This window comes from Phasianus colchicus, chromosome 2 (assembly GCF_987193195.1).
Source record: "Phasianus colchicus chromosome 2, bPhaCol1.hap1.1, whole genome shotgun sequence".
Classification (NCBI taxonomy): domain Eukaryota; kingdom Metazoa; phylum Chordata; class Aves; order Galliformes; family Phasianidae; genus Phasianus; species Phasianus colchicus.
The window spans coordinates 48,458,120-48,483,922 of record NC_143437.1 but is presented as its reverse complement, the minus strand read 5'-3'; the positions used below and the strand labels follow the sequence as shown (position 1 = coordinate 48,483,922).

The following is a 25,803-nucleotide window of genomic DNA, read 5'->3' as shown; positions in this document are numbered from 1 at the left end:
TAATTTTGATGAAAGTAAAGGGGTAAATGATTCACCTCCAGCAAGCCCAGAGGAAAAACACAGGTATATGCAGTTCAGTGCTTGCCTGAGACAGCAATCCTAACGCAACATAGCCAATGAAGCTCAGGGCTGCTATGTTCCCAGGCCTTGCCTTCTGTTGCAAATCTCCCCCTTGCACTAAGTCTGGACTGACTTAGACAGTACTAAAAGATTAATTTCTGGGCATAATTTTCAGCCTTTACAGCTCTCTGGATTGTCTCGCTACATGGTCACATAGAGTGCATAAGTATCATAGTGAACATCAGAATGACAAAAATTAAAATTACATGTATTGGAAGCACATTACCATTAGGTTACTTTTCATCATGGCCCATAGGTGAAATCTAGCAATTAATACACACACCTACACATCCTCAGAAATAAATTCAATCAGAAATAAATATCAGAAATAAATTCAATCAAGACATTCCAGTAAGTTCAAGTAATTTCTCTGGTAGGAGATGCACATGAGGGCAACCAAAAGCTGAGCTCATTCTCACACATCAGAGCAACTCATGGGATCTTGTTTCAAAGTAACAGTATACAAAATACAACAACTGCTACAGAGCTTTCTACAGAACATTTTCACAACCTCTACTTGACCCAGTTCAACTACCAAAATAATCAATAGATCACAGCTTTCATTCACAATAAGAACCTGAAACATGCCAATTAGGTACAAAGGGGAAGTAAAAGCTCATAACTGGGCAAAAGAGATGATGAAGTCTGCCAGGCAGCACAAAGTCAGAGCAAGGATTTCCTCTCTGCTCAATTTATACTGTTGGCTGAAGTCTTTAATTCCACTTTAGAGTTCAAGCAAATGAACAAATCACTCTAATGGTTTTGTTTCTTGTTTGTAATTACCATAACCTCTTGATGGAATTGCCATGCTGAACACATCTGGGAATATTTTATCACCTATGCACAACAACAGCTTAAATACTCAGTGTCATGGCTTAAGCAGCTAATTAGATTTCACAGCCATGCCTAATAAAATAAGTAATTTTTTCTCCACGAAAAATACATATATTGTGCTATATCTACACAAAGCAGTCCTATATTAGCTTCACTTTTACCCACTTCTTAAACCCTTAGAGAAAGTGATCTTCGAATTTTTATTTTTCCCCTTTTTAAGATTATTTCATTGACAAGCAGATTTCATGTAAACTGAGACTAACATCTAGTGAAAGTAACTTCTCCCTAGTCAGCACTTTCTATCAACAAATCAATGTCAGAACAAAACATTTGTACTGTAAAGGGCTAAGTCAGATGCATATACATGAGGTGAAGCTTTAGGACAAGAACTGTGAGTCTGAATTCCTGAACAATGTAAAAGGAAATGGAAACTCTGAGCTGCCATTTACTCCCCATATATAAACATATCTGTTCTGGTGCAGCTGTCTGCTGGTACTCAGGAAAAGAAGAGTTCAAAGTCACAGAAGCACATGAACTGTGAACTTGGAGCTTGAGGCATGCTCACTGTACTGTACCGATATGTTCTTGTTTAAGTGAAAAATGCCAACGTGCACAACTGCCAAAATAAACTAGAACGATCTGTGACATTTAACAGGATATCATATCTTTGTTAGTAATAGGTAGGGATGTCTATTCATTCTGACTGGCAATTTTTCTGAACAGAAATTATTATGACTGATGTTGGAATGGGACAGATATTTTTCCCTTTCTTACACCCTGCTCCTGGTTTTCCTGTTGATTTTTCTTCTGATGCATTCTCAGATAGCATACAACACTGACACTTGTTTCTATCACCACTGGACACAAAGTCCAACAGCAGAAAACTACACGTGCCTATATTAAGGCTGAGCATTTTTCAGGAAGAAAACAGCTTCAATTAGCTCTGGTAGTTATATGCTGTAGTTTTGCCCACTGTCTCAACAAGGACTAGGAGAAAATGGAATAGACTGAACCAGCAGATATGGGAACTTTCTCATGTCAAAAGCATCACAGTCTGACAGCTCCACGAAGGAAGCCCTGAGCAAAATGAATTTTGTTCTCTGAAAGCAGACGAAATGACAGTGAGCTTGTGTTCAATATTAGATTACCATTCACTCAAGACTCTGCGTGGATGTCTCTACAGTGGCATGTAGGCAGCAATCCAATGCAGAAACAGCCCTTACAAAAGGTGCTAGAAATGTCTGCCTCCTGTCCCGACACTTACCAGCAAGCTGCAGTTCTCAGGCTCTGACAGAGAGAATTCTGCTGATAAAAATTTCTCTGGAGTAAAAAAATCTATAAAATTTTTGACTTCTCCATAAAACCAAAAGACATCAGCTAAAAAAAAAAGATTTACATTCAAGTACTCCACAACCCTACATTGTGATGCCAGCAGTTTGACTTGTGCTGTCATCCTCCAAAGGACTTTTCCCAATGGGCAGGAGCACTCTGTCTTTTGTCCTAAGAGCAAACACCACACAGGGTGCTTGGCTCCAGGATTACTCTTCAGCTAATTGTCCATTCCCTTGGGATCCCCTAACATGTAATTTTGAGCTTCTACTCAGAAACATTTCTTTTTCCAAAAAAATGTGGAATCTTAACATTTAAATGCATAACAGTATTACATAAGGAGCTAAAAGCTATAGCACAGCTTCTTGTGGTTAGTCATTTTAAGAACCAATTGCTGTTAGCAGTTACTGTTTTCCAAGAGCATCCCATTATTAGACAAATGAATACGCACAATAACTTGTGCAGATTATTCCCAGGCTACAGACAGAAAACTAGCAGAAAGTTCATTTTATTTTCTGCAAGCGAGATTGCCAAAGGCAATCTGTAAATCTTGATTCTCTCACAATTAAGGATACAATTCCTATTTGTGGTTTTTACAGACCTGCTTATATATGTATGTTGCATATGCTGGATTTAAAATTCAGGGGGCAAAAAATCAAAACTGGAAAACGCAGGAGCTGAGAGGAGTAGCACCGTGTGATATAAAGTATGCTCTGCACATCTTCCCAGCTCTGCCTGCCTCCTCCCTCTCTTGAAAATACACAGAAGTGCAACAGATGACTTCTACCTACACCACACCAATTTAGGGCATGGTCTGACACTGTGGCTGAACTGAATGTGTACCCTGTCTTGCTGAAAAGGGGCATTTCTGCTCCCTCTCAACTATTCTGCCCTCCTCCCCTCCCTACTGTCTGGACTTCTCACAGGTTGTTGGCACACATCTAATGGGAAGATAAACTGTTGGAATTTGCTAACCAGAGAACAAACAAACAGAAAAACACACAACAGTTTCTTTTCCCACTGGGTTAGATTTGAATCAGCTCACGTGAGACCAGACAAGTGTCTGAATATGCTCAAACAAGCAGCAGAAGCCAGGGAAGGAAGGGAGGGAAAGCCCCACTTCAACAGTGCCAAACTGTTAACTTGTTGCTTGCCACCTTGTCAAACCATGCTCTAATATTTTGAATGTAAAATTTGATGTCTTCTCACAGCTCACTAGTAATGAACTCGTTATTTAGATTTATTACTGGAGATTAAAAAGAAGTTGAAGATGTCTTATAACCACAAACAATTCATTCTAATATAAATATAGAGAGCTGCATGTGGCTTCATGTTTCTCCAAGTCCCTCTTCTAAGACTGGTGGGTTTCACACCTACTTTTTCTTAACTTCTGTGTCCTAGTCATGCAAAGACCCATTACTCAGATGTTGTATTGGCTCCTACATAGGTGCTATTAAATGCATATTGAGTATATTTATCAAATTTAAACAATTCCTCCTTTTCAGATCTCCTGCATTTTTCATGGTCATGAATGTGACAATATGACCCAGACAAATTCAAACAAAAGAATTGTGATTTTCAGGTTGCAGCCTTTCACCATTCATAACACGTTTCTTTTGAGGTAACAAAGTATCCTTTTGCTCATAAGATAGATGACCATGTTTCTAAAATGGAGCACAATTAATGACATCGGAATAAGACAATTACATTATCTCATCCTTAAGAGATCATCATGGCCTTTGGCAAAGAATTATTAGCCTTCCGGTAATTACGAAATTAAAACCTCACCAATTTTTTTTATTTGGAGTTGCATGGAAGGATTAACAGCAGCACTGATGGATCTTCATTTAAGGCCATTCTTTAACAATTCCCAAGCTGTAAGAAGTGTATTAACTTATATCACCTATAGTATTACCCAAAGTTTCATCACAACTGGACTGTTTCCCTGCATATCCTACCACAAGACTTTCATCTACTCTGCCTTTTAAAAGACACATTTGGTTGAAACTCCAGCCCCAAATACATCTCTCATCATCTGCTCTCTATTGAGGATTTTGGCTCCTCCCTCTCTCCCAGGAAGAACTATAGAAAATGCACTTGGAACATGCCCCGCATTATAACCATTAGGAAAATGCCCGCTTCAAGAGGTGGGCAGAGAGCCTGAAGATCTCCCTGGAAGCATTCTACCCATTTCAAAGGCCATTGATTAACACCTGTCTTAGCACTAACATCACGCTGATTCATAAAGCAGGACAGTGGGGAAGAAAAAGAGCTTATTCTCCAGATAGCATAATTCAGCATATGGCTTGGAAGATGATGTGTGTTTCTGTTGCTGTTCAGAAAACAATCAGGCTATGAGTGATGATCAAGGCAGTAAAGGCTGAATACACATTTTGCAGCTACTCAAGGAATCCTCAAAGCCTGTTGCAACTCAGAGACAAAATCCACTCAACTAACCACTGTTACCTTCCATGTGCCTTCCAGGTGAGGCAGGGTCAGGCAATCACCTTACTGGCCAACCACAGTTCTCCTCATCCTGGTGCTAAACCAAATGTGCCTGCACAGGGATAGTGGGGAGTGGTGTCCGCTGAGGCTGCAGCGGATGCCACACAACAAAGAACACAGTCAGATCAGAATGATCAATGCTGCTGTCACTAGGTGCAATCACCCGAGGCATGCTAGGCATCAAGTCATCAATCATTTCAGTGTAAATCTACCTCATAACACATGCAACTATTTGCCTTGGGCTCCCACTTTGTTACAGCTCCCCCAGTCCCCTAGATTCCTTACTAAAGCTCATGTTTTCCTCACTTTGCTCTTCTGAAATCCCAGGAGTGATTGTTTCCTATGATAATGATTGCATCCACGACTTGGGTGTTATCTTTTCAGCACACACATCCAGTGAATCCTCCTCCTAGAAGGAGCAGCTAGTTCTGTGGGTTTTTTTTATTCCACTTAACCTCTGCTAGAAGACAGAACTTCTTCCCCTCATAACAGGCCTGGGGAGGGATGCCTTCATCACTGTTCTTGCCTAAACTACTGAGCCATGGTTCAGAAATTCATGAGGAGGGGCATCCTCTAGCAGTTTGTCTTGGTGAAAAGATGACCCAGTGCAATATCCAATGCAAGGGATTTAAGTTACTGCAGAAAGCCACATAGAGAGCTTAGCAGGAGAGCTCTTTGCTGGTGGAAATTCTACCAAGAGTGCAATATGTGTTTCAAGCACATCCACAATTTAAGACATTGGAATGATTTTCCAAAGAGATAAAGCACCACATACTTTTAGTACTATTAAGGAGATGGGAAAAAATGCCTGGCAGTGAGAAGATGTAACATAAGCCAGAAAGGAGCAGATGAGAGTAAAAAGCCAGTGATGTAAGCCCACTGTGCTGCAAAAACTTTGTGAAATATTCACGTTCATGATAAATGCAGCAGAAGCAATTCTAGAATCTGTGGAAGCTTTTCAGATGTAAGCCTCCCTGCATCTTTTGCTGGTAGGTATGGTATTAGCATGGTTTTAATTTCCAAAATTTTTAAAATACATTGTACAAGACAAGCATTTGAATCTCTCCTCAAAGTATAAGATTGATGGATTGTGTCAAACATTAATAATCATTTGTTTTTCCTGGAATTTTTGGATGAAGGAAACAGACTCAGCTGGTTAAAATTGCCGTGGAAAGTAATTGCGTCTGTTGAACCATGTGTGTGTATGCATGTAATCTATCTTATAGAAGGAGTCACAGACTGAGGAGACTGACAGTACTAAGGTCACACACCAACAAATCCCATGTGGAAGAGAATGTTCCCATATAGATTTCCCCACGGAAAACAAAAACAAAACAACAAAAAACTCAAACCAAACCATAATTCTACTAGTTTACAAGTCAAATCCTTTCAATTGCTCACAGCTAAGCCATTTGTTTAATGTCTAATGTGAATTTTTCTACTTAACCACAATTCATGTAATCAAGGCAACAAAATTCCCACTGCAACCTACCCATTACCATTTTTGAAATATTTGTACATTACCAGTGGATCCTTCTTTGGTGAACATTATAATTTATTAATATACATATTTTTTCAGTTCCTCTTCTTAATTGCCCATCATCTTGTCATCCCAGCTGCTCTTTTATACTCAGCCCTCCCCCATATTTTTGTGCAAGCAAAGGGCCCCCAGTCCTACACTGAATTTCTAATTGGCTGCAGAAAAAGCTGAACTTGCAACCCTTGATTTATGAAGCTGTTATTCAGCCTCTTGGGAGCTCTGCTTGAGATGTAGTAGATAGATTCAGCATCCTCACGCATATAAAGCATCTGCTCCATCCCTAAAGCTTCATTCTCACTTAGAGGTTGCAGTCAGAGCTGGAGATACATTATGAGCATGGGCCATATTCCTGCAGGAAGCAGAGCTGAGAAGTTTGAGTTTGTCAGCTTCAATAAAGCTGCCAGCACAGAATATAAGTATAAAGAGACTCAGAGAAAGACACAGCATATAAAGATAGGCTGCCCAAAGTTTAAAAATAGTTGTAACCCACATTTTCTCTTCCTGCATTTGAATCCAATCTATTCTCTCTATCAATTTATATTAGTTACATAGCATTTACATAAAACTGAAAAACTAAATTATCCATAATGACAAGGTCAGAACAGCAAACTGATATACCAGCTAGGATATTTTATACAATCAGAGAACAGATGCTGAGTGCTTTCAAATACTGTCAATATCTGACCTTCAAAAGCACTTTGGCTATTTATCAAATCAACACTCTTCCCATTAACAAATCATACTAGCCATATATAGTCTAATATTATATGCAATCTAATTAAGTATTTAGAAATGGTTTAGAAATAAATTTCCCTCGAAGTGAATGTGTGATATTTTTAACTTTCTTTCTTTTAAGGCATAAGATCAGATGTGTAAGCAAGCCTGGTTTCTGTTTTCAAAGAGAAATACTGTTTTCAATTAAAATTATTCAGAAATTCTCAGCATAGAGTAGCACACATAGTTAGTTACTTGAATACTAAAAATAAGAAATTGAAGTCAGCATACTTTCTGAGAAATCACTGCATTTTTCTTCTATATTGCCTCTTATCATAGACTACTTCATAAAAATCACAAGGCAAAAACAAAACACCTGCAAATAAAATTTGATGTGCATTTTTCTTCCAAGATCATCTGAAGAGATATCTGATTCCTTTCCTCAGACCATACTGTTACTTCATTTGGGCTGATACAAAGGGTAGCACAGAACTAGAAGAAAAAAAAAATTCTGAGTTCTGCTCCAAAAGTTCTTTCTGAAATGTGTATTAGCTGAACACTTTGTGTGCACACGCATATGGAAAAAAAATGAAAAGCAATGTTGTTAAATAGAAACATGCAGTAGATTATATTGAAACACTGCCAACTATAATTGCCATAATCAAAAATGGAAATACACATTTCTGTTCTTATCAAGTTTCACATTTGCATTGATTTTTCTGGGGCCTTGAAGGTTAAGATCAGAAAATACACGCACAGAAATAAATATTCCCCCTTCATGTTTGTACATTGCTAACGATTTAATTATAAAAGCTCTCAGAAAACAAATCCTTCCTGCCTGCAGATTCATAAAGACTCAGAAAATAAATTAGAAAAAAAAAAAAGAGACTGACACGATGGAAACATCTGAGCAAACCTGATTTCTATTCAAGTAGTCCATAAAAAGAACATTAGATTTCAGTATCAAAAAGCCATTAAAACAAACAAACAAAAATCTAATAAACAGCTTTAATTTTCAAAAGGTATTAAAAATAAACCATCCACTAAAATTAAAATTCAGTCTTTGAAATGGGACTTGAACTTTCTATGTATATTATGCCCTGCTGACCCTTGCTAAAGGGTATAAGCCAATATGAAAAACTCATAAATGGAGAGAGAGAATGATGGATTTTCTGCCAAATAACCCTAAGCAAAAATAATTCTGTTAGCTAGGGAGCCTGTCTTTATTTCCTTTGCTAAGTGATGAATTAAGAGAATCTCTTTGAACATATGATGCTTTACTGTTTGCATTTTTTAACCTCTGGCTCTTTTCTTCTTATAAATAAAAGCAATACAACCAGCAGGTAACAGAAGAACAAAGAGCTGCTTATTTGCTTCTTAGAAGTTGAGAGTTTTCAAGTGAGGTGAGATTGCCAGCTTGAGAAGGGAAGGAAGGGGAAAACACAACAGCACAGAAATTGCAAAGTCATCAGTTTCTCCACAGTAGAACAGCGTTTTATTTACTAGGAACTGAGTTTTCCATCTACTTTCTGAATGTCCTTTCCTATCTATGTTCATCTTGAGAGAACAGTCCTGGAAGAATAATAATGGATAGGCCATAACAGTTATACAATCCATATTTTTAATTTATGACTGTGATTGGTAGAGAAGAGCATAAAGCATACATACCATTAAAATACCATGTCAGCTTGTCAGTGAACTCCTGATGCACATTTATGTTTTCAGTCAGCTGCTGTGGCTCTGCAAAAGCCCCATCACCTGAAAGTTCCTACTACTGTAGTGCCTGAAATCTTCCACTTCGCATCTTCCCATAAGCAACAGTGAGATAGTTCTTGTTTCCCCCCCTCCCTGGCTCCAGAAAGCTTATAAACTAAAACCAAAAAGAATGGGATTATACATGCAGGCACAGAGGCTGAGATTACATACCTAGAGCCACAAAGCTTTAGCTCCAGGATGGAGCTGTTAGGAGGCATCTTGACATGCACAACAGTACTTTGGCCACAAGATCAGTTGCTGCCAGGGCTCACTTAACATGTGCTGGTGGTGACATGCCATGCACTGGGCACTTCTCTCCTTGTCTGCTAGTGAGCAAGAAAGAGGACCCAAGGCCCAAGGACGGGTGCTCCTATCTATCTTCCAGAAGTAAAGATCACTTCATTTGCAGATTGTGGTACCACTATGACTTGTGCAAGTTAGACCAGGATCTTCACAGCTTTGCAGCACTGCTAACATAGCATTACGCTCCTTCCCCACAGCCCACTGCCACAGTTTTGCTACCACAGCTGCTTGGGTAGCTGCACTATGAATGGGGCCAGAGAAAACATTGTGAAGTTCTGAATGCCCCTTATCTGGTATGTAGCACACACAAGTATCAGAGTAGGTCAGTAACACCCACTCTGATAATGCTGTCAAGCACCTCATATCAGGAAACATTAGCCTTACTTTAACACACTTAAACTAAAAAACGTATTTGTTCAAACAGAAAAACACTTGAATGTAGTGGCACAACATTTTGTTTCTTGGGAAAGTAAGGACCATGGAAAAGTCAGAGATGGAATAATGCAATGTGAAAACTGGATGGAATCATAAAGATTAAAGGGCCACAGCAAGAATCTTCTTTCTAGTGGCAGCAACAAAAATTTTAAAAATAAATCTTTGAACTGAAGGTTTAAATGTAATATATCACATATTGTACTTGTGCCAAAAGACTCTTAGCAAAAGTATTTGGGTTTTATTTCCTTTTTTGGAAAAGACTACTAGTAAGAAAAAAGATTGAAGTATTTTATGATATTCAAAAGTCTACTGAAGATTATTCACTTAGTGTATTAAACACATACTATTTTTATAAAGTGGCTTGTAAACTTGTTATATAAAGTCTGCTCCAGGAGTATGTAAAATGCATACCTTTTGAAATACAAGTTTGTATGCATTGGGCAGATAGTTAAAGCAGCTAGCATCATCAGTTTACTCTAACAAGAGCACTAGTGCAATAAAGAGTCAATTATTTAGCTTTTAAAAATTTACTGCTTCTACCTAACTTTATACCATTAAGATTTATGACCATTACACCATTAAAAAAGTGGGCCAACTAAAGAAACAGCACCAACTATTCACAATAACCCTCTCTTGCTTTCTTGTCATACTGTACTAGGAAAGAAAGCATCAGACTCAACCTTGCCTAGCACAGCATCCTCTGTAACAGGGTGGAATGAGATACACTCTTTAGGAATTGGAAGGAAAGCAACTACCAAACACACAGACTAAGCCCGAAAAGTTCAGAAGAAGTTTGGCTTAGGATTCAAAAAACATATTCACACTTCACATTCTTCTGATTTGCAGCTCCTCCCCTCAGCTGAAACACTTTCACGGGATTAAGAGACAGGCAGGGCAATCTGCCAAGTTGTTTATTGTAATAATTCCTGACACACTGACAAATGTGACACAGGGAAGCTTACTTCTCTTCCTATTTTATCCTTGAAACATCACTTGGATACTCGATGCTCACTGACAAAAAAGAAAGAAAAAAAACAAACCCAGTTCATCCCTTCAAATTGCCTTAAACAACTTTCAAGAGAGAATCTGACTGATAGAGAAAAGAACTTGGAGTTTTACATTCTGAGTGTTTTGTGATTCTTAGCCAGCAGAGAGGGATGGATGACCAGTAGAGAGATGATGTAAGAGACACTGACAACATTGGATATGTTAAGTGACAGAAATGATGACCTCTTTCTGAGCAGAGCACCAGATTCATAACAAGGAGTGGCCAACTGCATTCTGTGTTGACGAAGTTAGAGTTGCTCCCCTTTTTGCTGTTTTTGTTGTTGTGATTGATTTATTTTTGTTGTTCCTTTTTTTATTCTTTTTTTTTTTTTGGCCTTTGTTTATTGATATTTCCTCTTCCTTCTTAGCAAGGCTGTCAATGTACATGCTCACAAGAATAAACAAAGATTGCAAGTACCTTGTCCTTGTGGCACCTGAAGGGCAAAACATTAGACTGGGTTCTGTAATCTAGTCCCCACTATTCCTGGGTGCAATTCAAGACACCAGTCTCTGAGAAAAATCTTCATCCTTAGCAAGACATTTGAAACATCAGCAACCAGAACAAATTGCTGCTTTGAGCTCTTCTTCTGCTCTCCCCATATGGGACATCCTTTTGCAAACTTACAGAACTCCACACCCTTCACCTCCTTGCAAACTACAGTAAGCTTTTTTCCCTAGGAAACTATCCCCAAAAAGAAAATTGTTGGTTGAGCAGGGTGGCAACACAACTGTGAAAAAGGCACATTTCCCTGTGCTTTGTGAACTGCCTGTCCGAAGACACTTGTCACTTCTTGCCTTGGAGTAACTGGAAAACATATCGCGAAGGCTACCAGTAAAAACCTCAGTCACATTTCACACCAGGCTTAGCCTTAGGCATCCACCAACTTCAATGGATCAGCCACGTGTTTGATTTTACTCTCTGACACTCCTAGATCTGAAGACAGCAATAAAGAACAACTTAGGGAAGAAAGAAGTTAACAACATGAAAGAAAAAATAAGTGATTCAGCCACGATAATACAGGACTCTGCTTAAATGTTCAGCTCTTCTTCCTAAATATTTTGCTGAGATCCCAGTTACCATCAAAGTTTAACAATGATGCTGAATCAAAAGCGAGCGAATTAGAATCAGTTTAACAGCCTAAGCAAGCCCGGATCATGACTGTCAAGACAGATATGTACAGCATGCTGCAGTCCATAACATCTTTCCCCAAGCAGTGTGACCACTTTGACGGGACATTCACACTTGCAGCAGTGATGGGAGATGGAATGGACAAGCTGAGCTACAGTGGCTGCTCTGAAAGCAACGCTTCCTATTTTATTATGCTGGCCTATGACATCAGAGGCAGATGCTGGTGGTATGTCAATATAGGTTGGCCCCTCCTCCAATATTCTGCTACATTTTGTTGTTATGCAACAGATGGCAGCAGAGGTGCAATCTGACATGAAGTGCAGATGAAGCAAAGGTATGTCACTTAATTTCTCCTTGTGGAAAACACAGCACCCATTGACATCCATCAACATTTCCCGAACAGTGATGGAGACCAAAGTGTGAGTGAGCACACTGAAGCAGTAGGTGGAACATTTCAGCAGTGGCAACAGCAATGTGGAACACAAGCCACATGCTAGACAGTCATGCATAGCAATGTCACACCTGAAATAGAGAGCATCTTGAACAGCTTATCTGCACAGCTTGGCAGAATACAACCTAGGAACCATGTACAGAGCTGAATATCAGCTTAAATGGACTCAAAATGAAGTGTGCAATATTGCAAAGTTTGTCGCAGGTAGGTGCCACAAATACTCACACAGGAACAGAAAGAACACCATATGCAAGTTTGTCAGGACATACTGAACTAACACAAGGCTGAAGGTGACAGTTTCCCAGATTGCATCATTACTGGTGATGCAATGTGTCACCATTATGAGCCAGATTCAAAATGACAGTCTATTGGAGTAACATTATGTGAATTCCGATCAAAGAAAAAGTTCAAGATGTACCCCTCAGCAGGTAAAGTGATGTGCACTGTCTTTTCGGATAAGAAAGGGGTGATCCTTCTGGATTTCCTGGAACCCAGACAAACCATCAACTCTGAATGCTACATCATAGCACTGATCAAGATGAAGGCTAAAACTTCCACAGTCAGGTAAGAGAAGACAAACTTCCTCTTGCAACATGATACCAGTTTGAAGACTGGAGCTCACTGCCATTCTTGGCTATACTGTCCTACCACATCCATAATATAGTCCAGACTTGGCATCTTCTGACTTCTGTTTGTTTAAGCTGATGAAAAATGGACTGCGCGGGCAATATTTTTCTAGCAACAATGCCATCATAGCACTGGAATAGATTTTTAATGTGTGGCATGCAGTTCATTGCTGGAAAAAAATGTATAGCTAATGATGGTGGCTGTTGAAAAACAGTGTTTTGTAGCTGAAAATTTGCTCTATCAAATAATGCTATTGTACTCTTTGTAGCTGATATAGTTTCCATGGCAGTAAATAGAAGGCACTACATTTGAAGTGACCTAGGTATGAGGCTTCAGGTCGTTTGAAATTAATGAGGGACTGTGATTTCCCTTGGATACCTGACTCCAAAGCAGGGAATGCTTTCCATTAGAGAGAACTCACAACAAGACTTAACAGTCGCACTTTGTTTAGATTTTTATAAACCAGACTTGTACAACGCTATTCACTGACAATATTCAAAAGGTACAGCATGTTGCATTTCCAGCTGCAGAGTGAGCAGAGAATTAGGCAACGTAAGCAAGAAAAAGTCAGATTTAAAATGAGCATTTTTGGAAAGAGGCTTTTTTTTTTTTTTTTTTTTTTTTGCCTTGGCAGTGAAATGCAGTCAAACATACAGTGGGACCTACAGAACTGAGGCCAGTGTCTCACTGCTGGCCATCCCACCTCACTCCTCCCCTGAACCAGCTCTGGTGTTTTTGTGACTCTAGGCTGAACTGCTGCTGTGTTAAGTCAGCAGAAATTGAAGCCAACAAAAAGGGCAATAGGTTTATGCTGCCAGGAAGTCAAGAAAAAAATGGTTGAGGACAGGCTGAGAAAGGAGACAGGCTGCTGCGGCCATGCAGGCTCCATCTGATTAGCTATTGTATCTACAGCAGTTTACTGGTACCTCATCATTCCAAATGAGGCTATACTTTTATAAACATATATTTCAATCAAAATACCATCTTATGTAATATTGTCTCACTTTCCTCCTGCTGCATGTACAACTGTTGCCCAGTCATCGTCTGGGAAAGGAAGGACAGGAAGTTTTTGTTCTTGTCATTGCTTTCAGTCAAGACCAGTTCTCCAGTCTAGTTTATCAAGTGGCCACAGAAACAGGTGTGCTGGCAAAAGTGAGGGGTTGCACAGGACTGGAAACAAGCAGCTGGAGGAAGGAGGCTGTTAAACCAGCAGGGAAAACAATATATGCATTGGTGAAACTGGTGCAAATTCAGACCACACAAAAGAGAACAATATGGCCTACAGAGGTAGTAGAGTTCTGCTCTAAAGTAATTCTGCTATAAATAAAATGTAAGAATTAAAAATCCATCTCACATGAATGAACTAGCATTCTTAGATTAAAGTACTTATTCTACTACACAGGAAATGGATTTGATTTCTGTCACACGTTTCTCATGTTTCTCCTTTGGATGCAGCTGCACAAGGCTGAGAGCTAAGCTCATAGCTTATGGTCCCCAAAATGTCTCTCTTGACAATGCAAGTCCTGCCACTTACCTTAAACTATTCCCAACGCTTCTTGGATTCTTTAACAAGATCAAGCAGCTACCCTACACATGGCAAAACAGAACTGAAATTACTCTGCCAAGAGCCTAATGAGTATCAGATCCAATGCGAGAACAGGACTCAAAACACCCAACAATTAGATAGTGGCAAAAGAACAAAGAGCACTGAAAATCTTTACTTCTAGCAAAAGCAAGTAACTAAATGGATTCATACAGTTGGAATCTGCAGCACAGCTGACTTGAATTCCCACCATCAGTATGAACAACAGCCTTCTTTCCAAATTTCAATGGCAACACGAGGTTCAGGCACACAGTCTGCTGAGCTGAGCATGAGCAGTTACCTGCCAGCTGCTTTGCTGGGCAGCTTCATAGGGCACAGGGCTCACTGTTCACATGGATGTGACCTCAGTGCAGGCTGGAGCACACCTAGCTGTCCTTCCAAACCTCAGTTTGCTAGCAGAGTATTGGACAACATTTAATAAACTGGTAAGTGCTACATACAGTCTCTGCCCAGGTGTCCTGCCAAAGTATTATGAGTAAGTGAATTTGTCAAAATGCAAATCTTCCACTAAATAAAGCCATTTACACTACTGACTATCTGCAGAATCTATGTAGAGCATTCCAGCAACTATTGCTGTTAATATCATTCAAAAAGATCTAAAAATCACGGTGATGTTCTTTGCTCAGGGGAGAGAATGTAGCCTAATTTTGGACCCAGTTTCATTAGGATTTGTGTTCTGTAGAACAAAGTCTGGAACAAGAGCCCTTTGCTATCAGCACACCAAGATTTTCAACTGCTGCAGCTACGCCACTTTTTCCTCAAAGAGAAAAGCTGGGGCCAAAGACAAACAAAGCCAAAAAACCCAAACCCAAACCAAAACAAACATTAAAGACAAACAGGTATACCAGGCAAAAAAAAAAAAAAAAAAAAAAAAGCATGAAATGCATGCATATGCTCTCAATGCTGCAGGGCAGTACCGAATACTGAAAAATCCAAACCCAAGGCAGTACTTTCTGGGCTCCAGAACCTGTAATTAGGCCAAGATTGCTGTCAACCTACTTCCATTCAGATGAGACAAAAATAACTTCTCCACTGAAGAGACTGCTTATTGCAGAAACAAAGTCACTGTTCTATGAAAAATGTTGGATACCTCAAGTACTTTTACTTTTTACTCTGCTTTTTATAAGGCCATACACAAATTGATAAGCCTTAATGAACTACTAATTCTATTCTCATAAAATAAATGTACTCAAAATGCAGAAATGTTCTTTGAGCAGAGACTTGATTCTTAAAGGATAAATGAGCAGACCCAACAGCAACAATAAAGGAAACAACTCTTTTCCAGACCAGGCATTTTAAAAAGGATATGCAAACACGCACGACATTCCCAGACAAACTTGAAGACCTCATGTCCCATCAACTTAACTGCAATACAAAACTGACTCTAGGAACAGATACTGTTAATAATACTCTAATAAAAATCATTGCATGTACTTTGCTGCTCCACTGAAGAGTAATTCTTCTAGGCACTGAAGACTATGGGAGATTCAAAACTTATTTCTATAAAAAACAGCCAGAAATAAGAAAATAGAAAACCCATAAACATTCTTTAAAAAGAAGCAATCCTGAAAGACAATGGAATAAAGATGAACAGAATTTCTATCTGTTCAACACTTCTGTTGTTACCTGGAGATTAATAAAATGACATTTTTCATTTATTTTTATTTTTCCCTCCCAAAGCCAATATGATATACAACAGAGTTTCAACCTTTTATACTTTACTGGAATAATTTTTACTGCTTTCAAGTATCCTGTAAGAAGATTTATTTACATCTTCTTGTTCATGAGTGAGCAACTTGGTATAAGAAATCTTTCCAATCTCTCTCTGTGAATACTTAGGCTTGACCAATTATGAGAAAAAGTTCTATAGGCATTATATAACAATGCAAACATCTCCCTCATCCTTTTTAGAATTAGCCATGAATTTAAACATAAACAAGATTTTCAAGTAATTTAGTTCTCTTTATGTAATTTAGGCCAACATGTAGGTATGCCATAAGCATACACATATATATTTCTCTTCTAGATTCAGGGCACTAGCACACAGAGCTTTCTGTTTCATATTAGTGCACGTCTTCAAAAGCTTTGTTCCATAGGCATTCAAAGAGCAATTTCAGGATTAACTTAAGCCCACCTGGCTTCTGCCTGCTCTCCCACTGTTCCTAGCTGCATGGAAAGAACCTTCTATCTCCTTTGCTTCTGTACGAGCAGTAGTGCAATCATAGTAAAGTTTGAGAAAGCTCAACTAGCTGAAAGCTGATCGCTCTTTCCCATTGGATTATGATTTGGCTCTAAAGCAATTAATTCAAATTAGGTCTGTTGTGGTTTCCCTGGTCTCCCTCCCCGATCTGTTTCATATGTGCATTTCTTTGATAACAGGTTAGGAAGGGCATCAGTAGGCAGACGAGAATGGCTGCAGCAGTGCAAAGGCATTACTACTCCAAGTTAGCAACACCTTATATGTTTAAGAATTTTGAAGTTTAAGTATAAAAACTAATTTTTATAAAATGTGGTTCACCATTCAGCACTCGAGCCACAAGTTTATTTTGCCTGCCACCACAATAGTTGGTTCTGCCTGTCTACAACTACTGTTGTACCTTCTGTAAGACTTGTGCATACTGAATTCTTGTCATAAAAAAAGCCCACCCATTCACATGCTTTCATGGAAACATGAGGGCTTCATGGTGAAATTCTGCAATAGGGATGAACTAACCTAATGGCTTATTTTGTCACCAAAATAAGGAGGTCTTACTCCTCCTTTCACTAATTTCTTCTCTGTTGTTGCTCTGCACTGGCTCAGGAACAACCAAAACCTGATTTGGCTGAGCTTACTACATTGGCAGAGAAATAACAGACAAAGTGAATGATTTTTGTCAGTTTATCTAAAGAGATCAGATGAATACTAACACAAGAAAGTACAGCACACCTTTTTCAATAAAATGGTGTCTTTAACAGGTTTGGCTAACTCCAGAATGACAACGGGAATACTAGAGGCAAAGGGTGGGGCAAGAGAAGTGTTTTGTTTTTTTCCCCACATTCACTTTGTTATTTAAGATTATTAGGTTTAAAAACAGTTATTCATTCCAGCATTATCACTTTTCATGGCTATCTTATCCTTTCACTTACACCACCGCTTGTCAACCAGCCAACTTGGTTGGTAAACAAAACTTGGCTTAACAAACGAAATATTTACTTACCTACAAAACCCTTTTCCCCAACCAGTTTAAGGGCAATTTTATCTGCCAAAATGGAAGAATTTCCATGGGCAATGTTAGCAAAAGGTCCAGCATGAACAAATACTGGTGTTCCCTAAATGATAAAAAAAAATATTTTTCATTAGTTTAATGGATAGGTAAGAATACAAACTCAATAGACTTGCAAAGTAATCAAGGCAATATACAAACGAAAAGCATGCAGAGCAAGAAAATAGAAACTTGGAAACTATTAAGTGTATAATAAAAGTTGTTGTTCTCCTTTGCCCCACAAACACAGCAGTATTGTTAAGAAAACAGGCTTTATAGACAAAAAAAAAAAAAATCCTTTCTCTTTCATAAATAATATTTGCCATCATAACTTAAGTATTTCACTCATGTTTCACTACATAACATTACTGACATACTTAGGTTATGATAGAAAATATTTTCTAATTTCACTAACAATGAATATAAATCTCTCACAAATAACAACAATGAACACCTGTTCTTATTGCTTCCTATAGAAGCAATTACACATACAACATAGCATTCCTTTGCCACTGGCACATAGACTTGTTCTAAGAAAATTGTTTTTTTGTTGTTTTTTTTAAAAACTGAAAGTAGGAAGAGGGGAACATACATACATATCAGCAGAGGATGTTCTTCAGAGACTAGACAACTGAGTTAGAACCTAAAGACAATTCTGCCTCATACATGTCAGAGAAGAAATAGTGGAAAAGTAGCAGAAAAAGTAAATAACCAGAAATCATCCCCTGTAACAAGAACGGTATAGATTATTACTGTCACAACACTCCAATGTTAGCGTTCAGTTTGTTTTTGTTTTTCATCTGATTATGATTATATACTGCAAAATCTATAGGGTTTAATGCATTTATACAAAAATTTAACTTGAACTAGGTACACCTTCAAAATCTTATAACATTTGGGCATTAATCTATCAGGAGGTACAGTGCAAAATACAAAATTATTTCTATCCCAAAGGGCTTGGAACTTACTTAAATAAAATGCTACCCTACTCTACCAACCTAAGCCTATCCTTCCTCAGATTTTACTTCTACCTTAACACAATATTTACCCTCATATCATTCAATTAAATAACACTTTCACTACTAGATAGAAATCCACAGGATTTATTCTCATGTTTTATCACTCAAGAAGTAACATTAAACACAAGGAATTCTTAATTTCTTGTGGCAAGCAATTGCAGTGCCATTCTCATTACAAGCACATACATCCAGCAGAGGTGACACATGGGAGCAGAAGCACAAGTAATGGAAGGGCAGCCCAGCTCATTCCTCACCAGCTATACACAGAGGGGCCAGAAGGGCCACAACATCTGCAGCACAATTGCTCTTCCAAGATTTCAACCACATGGGAAGAGATCTGGATTGTGGGATCCAACATCCAGAATACCAGTACCAAAGAGACCCCCTGCCAAATAATTGAAATCAAAACACACTTCTAAACTACTGACATGGAAATAAGTCGTTTTACATGGTAATCCTGGAAGGAGAATAAGCTAGGTTCTTAAGAGAGTGAACTCCAGCAGAGCCCCAGGATCCTCCAGCACAGCCTGGAATAGAGACAACAGCATCTTCCCCAGCCAACTTCAGTCACTCTTTATCAGTCCAGCCACCTCACTTATTTTCTTTACATTCTTAATATGCTATGTCAGGAAACAAAGAATGGCACAAGGGTGCATTCTGCTGACTGTTCTCAGAACAGGAAATTATCCAAGTTTTAGTACAAGAAAATAAACTCTGATTGTCAATAAATATCTAAAGTTATCTGGCAGCTAGAAGGATGTTTATAAAACTTACTACCATCCTTACTGTGAGTGGCACGTTGAATGTAACATGAGGAGACCATTGCAGAGCAGCCAGACTGCATCTACAAAGAGTTGTCCCATACAGCAGCTGCTCTGTTACGCATGGTATAAATAAAGGCTAAACATTATGGGATCAGCTCACAAAGGAACAAATCTGTCATGACAAATGTGGATAAACACTACAAAATCATTATGTGCAATTCAAACAAAGTAATCTCAGTTCTTCAGTACTAGATACAGGTTCTGCTGAAGCCAACATTTACTGTAGGTAGAGTCTACAACACTGAGCTAGTATTTCCCTTATTTTCCATTCGGAGATCTTCCTGTCATTCTTGCTTATAAAACACAGTCAATCACCACACAGGACTGCTATTCAGTCTTTTTTGAGTTTTCAACTTCTAGACCTCTTCTCCAGTGTACGCAAAAGTTTTTTCAAAGCTAGTGCACATCTGCTGAGTAGGTCACTTTTCCCTCTTTTCAGAGGTTCTTAGAAGCAATTCCCCACACCACCACAGCTCAACAGCATACCAATAAAAAGGCTCTTGATCAGATTATAGCTTTCTCAATAATGGCTACTTGCAGTCACAGCCAATAATACTTACAGTATACCAAATTAACTGTCAATATCAGCTAGAAGTCATCCAGAAGCCTTCCTGCTGCCCCTCCTCAGACAGCCTTTTTGCCATTCCCCAACATCGAAGTGGATCTGCCTTTCTGAAGTTTCATCCCTAACTTGCAGAACAGGCTCATGACATAATCTGAGCTATGTCTGTGTTCTGTGTAATGACATTATTTTGCTTCTTTTTTTCCACTATTTCTGTGCTGCAGACACTGAATATCCATATCGTTGTTTCACAGGATTTCTGATATTACTGCTGTCACCTCATAGTGTTGGTGGTAAAGGTCTTCACACTTACACTGAGAAGTTTTTCCCTGAAGGAAGCAGGATTATGTTTCCCAGTTACTTGCAATTGGAAACTTGAAATTCCTCTTCTTTTGGATGCTGCTTATTAGGATTATTTCAAATGTAGTTTGGGCTTCACACCTCCTCATTTTGATTTGTGAGAAAAGAAGACTTGTAATTCACACGTATCAGAAAGACATTGATCCTTACAGCAAAAGGGATATTATTACATCCATCATCTGAGAGTACAGTAGGGTTGGCCTGGTTTAAAACCTATCATTCTGGAAGACTCTAAACAGATACACCCCTTTTCTTTTTTGGAAAAATTAGTGTTACCAAATTAGCTACTCAAGCTTTTAACAAAAAATAATAATGAGAGCTATTTAGTCACAAAATGGAACACGAAACAAGCTTAAGGCTCAAGAAAAGCAACAATGAATAAGCAGCAAGAATAGACCACTGTACTTCTACACCCAAGCAACACCACAGTCCAAGAGGCATGCACCACCTAAAGTACAGCGTTATCTTTGAAAAGATTTGGACAAGCTGGAGATTTTTGTTCTCAGATAGGTGACTAATATTAGTCTGCAAGCCAGCAGTATTAAAAGGGTGAAAAAAAGTTCTCAAATGGAAGAGTGTGAAGCAGCTTTCTGAGCTGGTGGTAGTTTTAAAAATAACTGCATAAGAATAATTTTGGGGAAAAATATCCTTGGATACTGCAGTCAGGGGCCTCCTAACAAGCAATAGTGCTTGATGAAAGCTGGCAAATGTTTCAGCCATACCATAGGTCAAACTAGGAAACAGTACCACATAAATGGCAGAAATTTTTAATTGCATTGAAATGTGAATATAAAGAAATACAGTGGGGAAAAAAAAAAAAGCATGTAAGTGCCAGAACAAAATGCCTGTCAATTGAAATAAACTCTTCTTACAATAGTAATTGTCTTTTAGAACACTATAACAAAACAGTATTTTCTAACAGGTATGTGAAGTGCAATTAGAGAAGCTAATGTGTCAGTGATGCTTAATACACAATATGTCATCTTGGTGGTGATTTAATACACATTTCAGGCCATTGCATTTTGATTCTCTTTGACCTCTAGCTCTTTTTGGTGAATTTTTTGTATTAACTTCTGACACATGTATATGCTTCATGCAGACACATGAAAGAACAGATGTTTTTTGCAGAAGAAACAAATTAGGATGCCTATAGCAAAGAAACACATACTATGATCTAAATTCTAATATTCCCTGAGAATAACAAGTTGTCACTATTCAAACACAAAAGCAAAAATGTAGTTATGACTTTGATATGCTGTAAAAAGAGACTTATCATCTAGGGACTATGCTGATATTTTCCACACTTGACAACTCCTCACTGTACAAAGAACAGTGTGAGATATTCCAGCTACGTAATGTTGATAGTCAAAATTTCAATAAAATACATTAACTTTTCTCCAAACGCATTTGTTTCCAAATCTTCTCTATTATTTCCCCATATTTCTCTCTTCCTGACCCCACAGATGTCATTCACTGTTCAGCATACTACTGAAAAAGCCAATACTAGTCTACCAGTCACTAAGTCAAGTAGCACTAATTCTGCTTTCTTTGAGCTGCTGGAAGAAAGCTCACTAGGATAAGCATAAATTATTCCTTTTACAGAGCAAAGACTTTATTTAATCCCTGAAGGTGCTATGGTTGGAAAGAGTGGCTGTTAGCCCTCTTTTGAAAACCTCTAAACAGACAGAAGGAGTCTTCTACATTTCTAAATGGTGCAAAATATAACTCTGAATAGAATGGCCCAATGATAGGATGCGGGGACTATCATGGGAACATACATGTAAAGTAAACATATAAAAAGGAAACTTTTATACAAGAGGAAGACGGGAAACAGATGGAAGTCCAACTTGCTTTCCAGTGTGCTTAGAAGAACTTCAGCAATTTACTGCAGCTTGTTTGCAGTTCTAGGCAAAATTATGGCTAAAGCCAGAGTCTCAAACAAAGGAATTTCTTTTTAAAAAGGACTCCAAAGGTATAAATGCAACTAGAGTTATCAGTTAACAAACATTTGCTAAAATGCCATTATAGAGTTGACCCTGGCTTGACCTTGAAAGTTAAGTGCGGTCACTGGAGGGAAGTACTGCAAGGACAATGTGGAATTTGAAAGCTGGAGAAGGGCGGAAACTGCAAGCCATACTCACCTCTAATGTTTGCATTAGTGTTGGCTTAATTGCATCTTTCATCAAAACTGCCAAGGCACCTGTTACTCCCTAAAAAAAAAAAAAGAAAAAAGGGGTTCACATTTTAAGGAAATCAGTTTTAAGGTGCAATGTTTCCGAGCTACACTTGAGAGTATAGTAAAAACAGGAAAACAAACAATAATAACTTACAGTCCAAAGGAGAAAGTGTGCTCACAAATTATAATGGCTAAGTCATATTAGTGTTTCCTAACATCTATATTTAGAAGTTACCTCAAGATTTCTAAGCATATTGCATTACAGTGCTGAAATAGTAGTGACTGTACTCTGGGTACAACCTGGGTAAAAGACAGAAGGTTAATATTCTTCAGAAACAGAATATTAAGTGATCAGTGTGAAGATGTTCACAGGAAAAAAAAAAAAAGATGAAGTGGAAGCAAAGGCCTCTGAGATTTGAGACAGCAAGATGACAGTAACTTGATAGAATTGCTCAAAGATACGATGGATGTATTTCTTTCAAGACAGAATCAATAGTGTGAATCAGTAGCTAGCAAAAACCAGAAAGAGTAACTTGTGAGACCTGTATGTGTAACAGACACAGGAAGAAAGCAGGCGCAGAATAGATAGCAAATGCATCCTGAGATCAAAAATTCGAGGTGCCTCATTGTGATGACAAGAGGACAAAGGGACCTGAAGGAATCACTGTCATGATCCTCATACAGCATTTACACTAAAATTCAATGTCCATTTTATTAAAAAAAGACTATGCACAGCACTATCAAACTACAAGCAGAGTGCTATCTAGAAACCAGAAAACATATATTCCTTTTTTATTCCTAAATTATTTAGATTCTGATAAGAGAATTTGTTTTGTTTTTGAAAGAACTCAATCATGAATAGAAAAAACAAAAAGTAGCAGTTTTACAAGGAGTAACTCAAAGGTTTGCCAGAGAACACAAAAAAATTACTTTAATAATAACATTATTATATTGAAAAGAAACATTAAAGCCAAATAAAAATAAAAGCTGCCATAAAGTATTTAAAATGAAGGTTGAAAACCATGAACCTGTTATCTGAGTAGCCTATTAAGAGCCAAACTACAGCCTTCAAAGAATAGCAACAAAAATAGCGTCTGTGCTAAAATTACACTGCATTAAAATTCTCATGATAGATGAGAGACACTAAAGTACACCATCATTACATAAGTATAACATTATAGCATTTTTATATGAATTAAGATTTCCCCTAAGTATCACACCTGAACTCACACTTAACAAGAAAATGAAGGATTATGTTTGACCTCAGAAAAAAATGAATTAAAAATAAAACAGTACAACTGATTTATACTAAAGCATAGCAATTGTTACTTTAGAGGAGAGTTAAGGGAAAGATCTTTTTTCCCCCCATTATAGAAACCCCTACCATCAGCAAACCCCAACAGATTCACAATGATGTAATGAGAAATGGGTAGCAAAACAGTCTTGTCTTCCCTCTTCTGAATTGGAAGAGCTGCTAATGTTGTTTCCCTTGATACCATCTAATTTAGTCTCAAAATTTTTTCTGAAGTGGGCATATTTTTAGGCTACTAAATCTTAAATCTGTTTAATATAACAGCTTCCTTTATAAAAAAATGATTTCATTCACTCCTAAAATTTGAAGAACTTAGAAAATAAAATAGCGAATTCCCAGTTCCACCTCTAACAGTTTAAAATGACATGGAATAAATTTCATTAAAGCCTACCTCTTAATCCTTCTAATTTATGAAAACACTATTTATCACAACGTGGAATTTGAATTCATGAAAAAAAATCAGTTTTCAATACATCTAACTAACAGATCTATAAAGCCTGTTGTTTTCCTGTTGTTTTTTGTTTTTTTTTTAATCATTTCCAAGCCAGCTGATACAGCTTCCCTGAGATCAGTGGCACAATTCTATTCCACCACAGAATGAAACAATGCTTATGCCGAGTTGCTAGCAAGATAATCCTGTAACATCTAGGCGAGCTCTTCATGTTCGGTCTCACAGAAGACAGGAGCACATACATGCACTTGTCAGGAGGTTACAGGCGATAGAAATATCTGTAGAGAAAAGCTGTTTGATTTTACTTAGTTTCCTCCTCTATCTCAGTTTTTCCAATACCATATAGCATAAGTTATTCATCTGCCATCTGCCTGTATGCTAAAAGAGAAACAGCTGCTGACACTTTCAGTGCATGGACACTGAAGTAGTTTACAATCTTAACATGTAAAACATGTAAAAGGCAATTGTAATTGTAAAAGCAAATCAAATTTCGGAGGAAAAAATGCCAACAGAAAACTTTACATTAGGTCTACCAACTGGTCAATGGCAAGGTTAACTACCTGAGCAGCTAGGGATCAGCTCTAATGCTCTTCTTAGGAAGCTTGCTGGAGGCCTGACATGTGTTAACTCATGCCAGCTGTAACACCTGACTAGAAGTTTCTGTCATTTGCTTCATGCTTGTAAAGACCACCAAGCTCATTATTCAGGACAAGAATGCAAACTACACTGACTGGAAAGAAGACTTTGGGGGAGAAGGTGATGATGACAACAAAGATAAAGAAAAAAATAAAAGGAATGCTTTCCCCCCCTTCCTCTTCAAGTCAGTAATGACTCATATCTTCTCTCCTTTGATTTCTCATAGTTTTTCACCAATCTGGAAAACAGGGAGGAAAAAAAAATAATCCAAATGCTTTCTATGCATTTCTATTTTATCAAAAACTTCATTCATACTAGACACGCATCTGGACACAGCTCATTGTATCACTGTATTCCATGCTGAAACAAAGAAAAGGAGATGAAGATTCAAGTTAGTGGACATCATATCTATCTGCCTTTGTAGTTTTAAATACATTTGTGTCAATAAAAAAATTAGTCCACATTTTCGTATCTGTCTCCCATAACTGTCAAAATAATTTTTCATTCCCTCCTATCCCTGGTCCTCCAAGCAGCTAGCAAATAATTGCCACGGCTCACTAGATCTGATTTGCAAAAATATTTGAGGAATCAAGTTCTCTTTTCTAATTTAGAGGAGGTAGGTAAATGTTTCCATAAAGAAATTAGACACTTAAGACACTTACACACCAATTAAATGTGTAAGGAGCCTAAGGATCATTATCTTTCTACTAACTTACTGTTAAGAGAAAGAAGTTGGACTAATTATTGAATGTAATATGTACACCCATCTCTCTTGGGTTCCCTACTGGAACCGTTATAAATACTTGTGAAAATAATACCCCTTCCATGG

The 25,803-nt window shown here is 38.0% G+C and overlaps 1 protein-coding gene across 1 annotated transcript in view; it reads right to left on the bottom strand.

Moving 5' to 3' along the window:
• Positions 1-25,803, bottom strand: part of MTHFD1L (methylenetetrahydrofolate dehydrogenase (NADP+ dependent) 1 like) — a 139,218-nt gene that overhangs the window by 63,867 nt on the left and 49,548 nt on the right. The window contains exons 19-20 of the mRNA XM_031611998.2: positions 22,541-22,609; positions 17,590-17,701 (exon numbers count right to left, since the gene is read on the bottom strand). Coding sequence (XP_031467858.2) covers positions 17,590-17,701; positions 22,541-22,609 — 181 coding nt within the window. The remainder of the gene's footprint in view (positions 1-17,589; positions 17,702-22,540; positions 22,610-25,803) is intronic.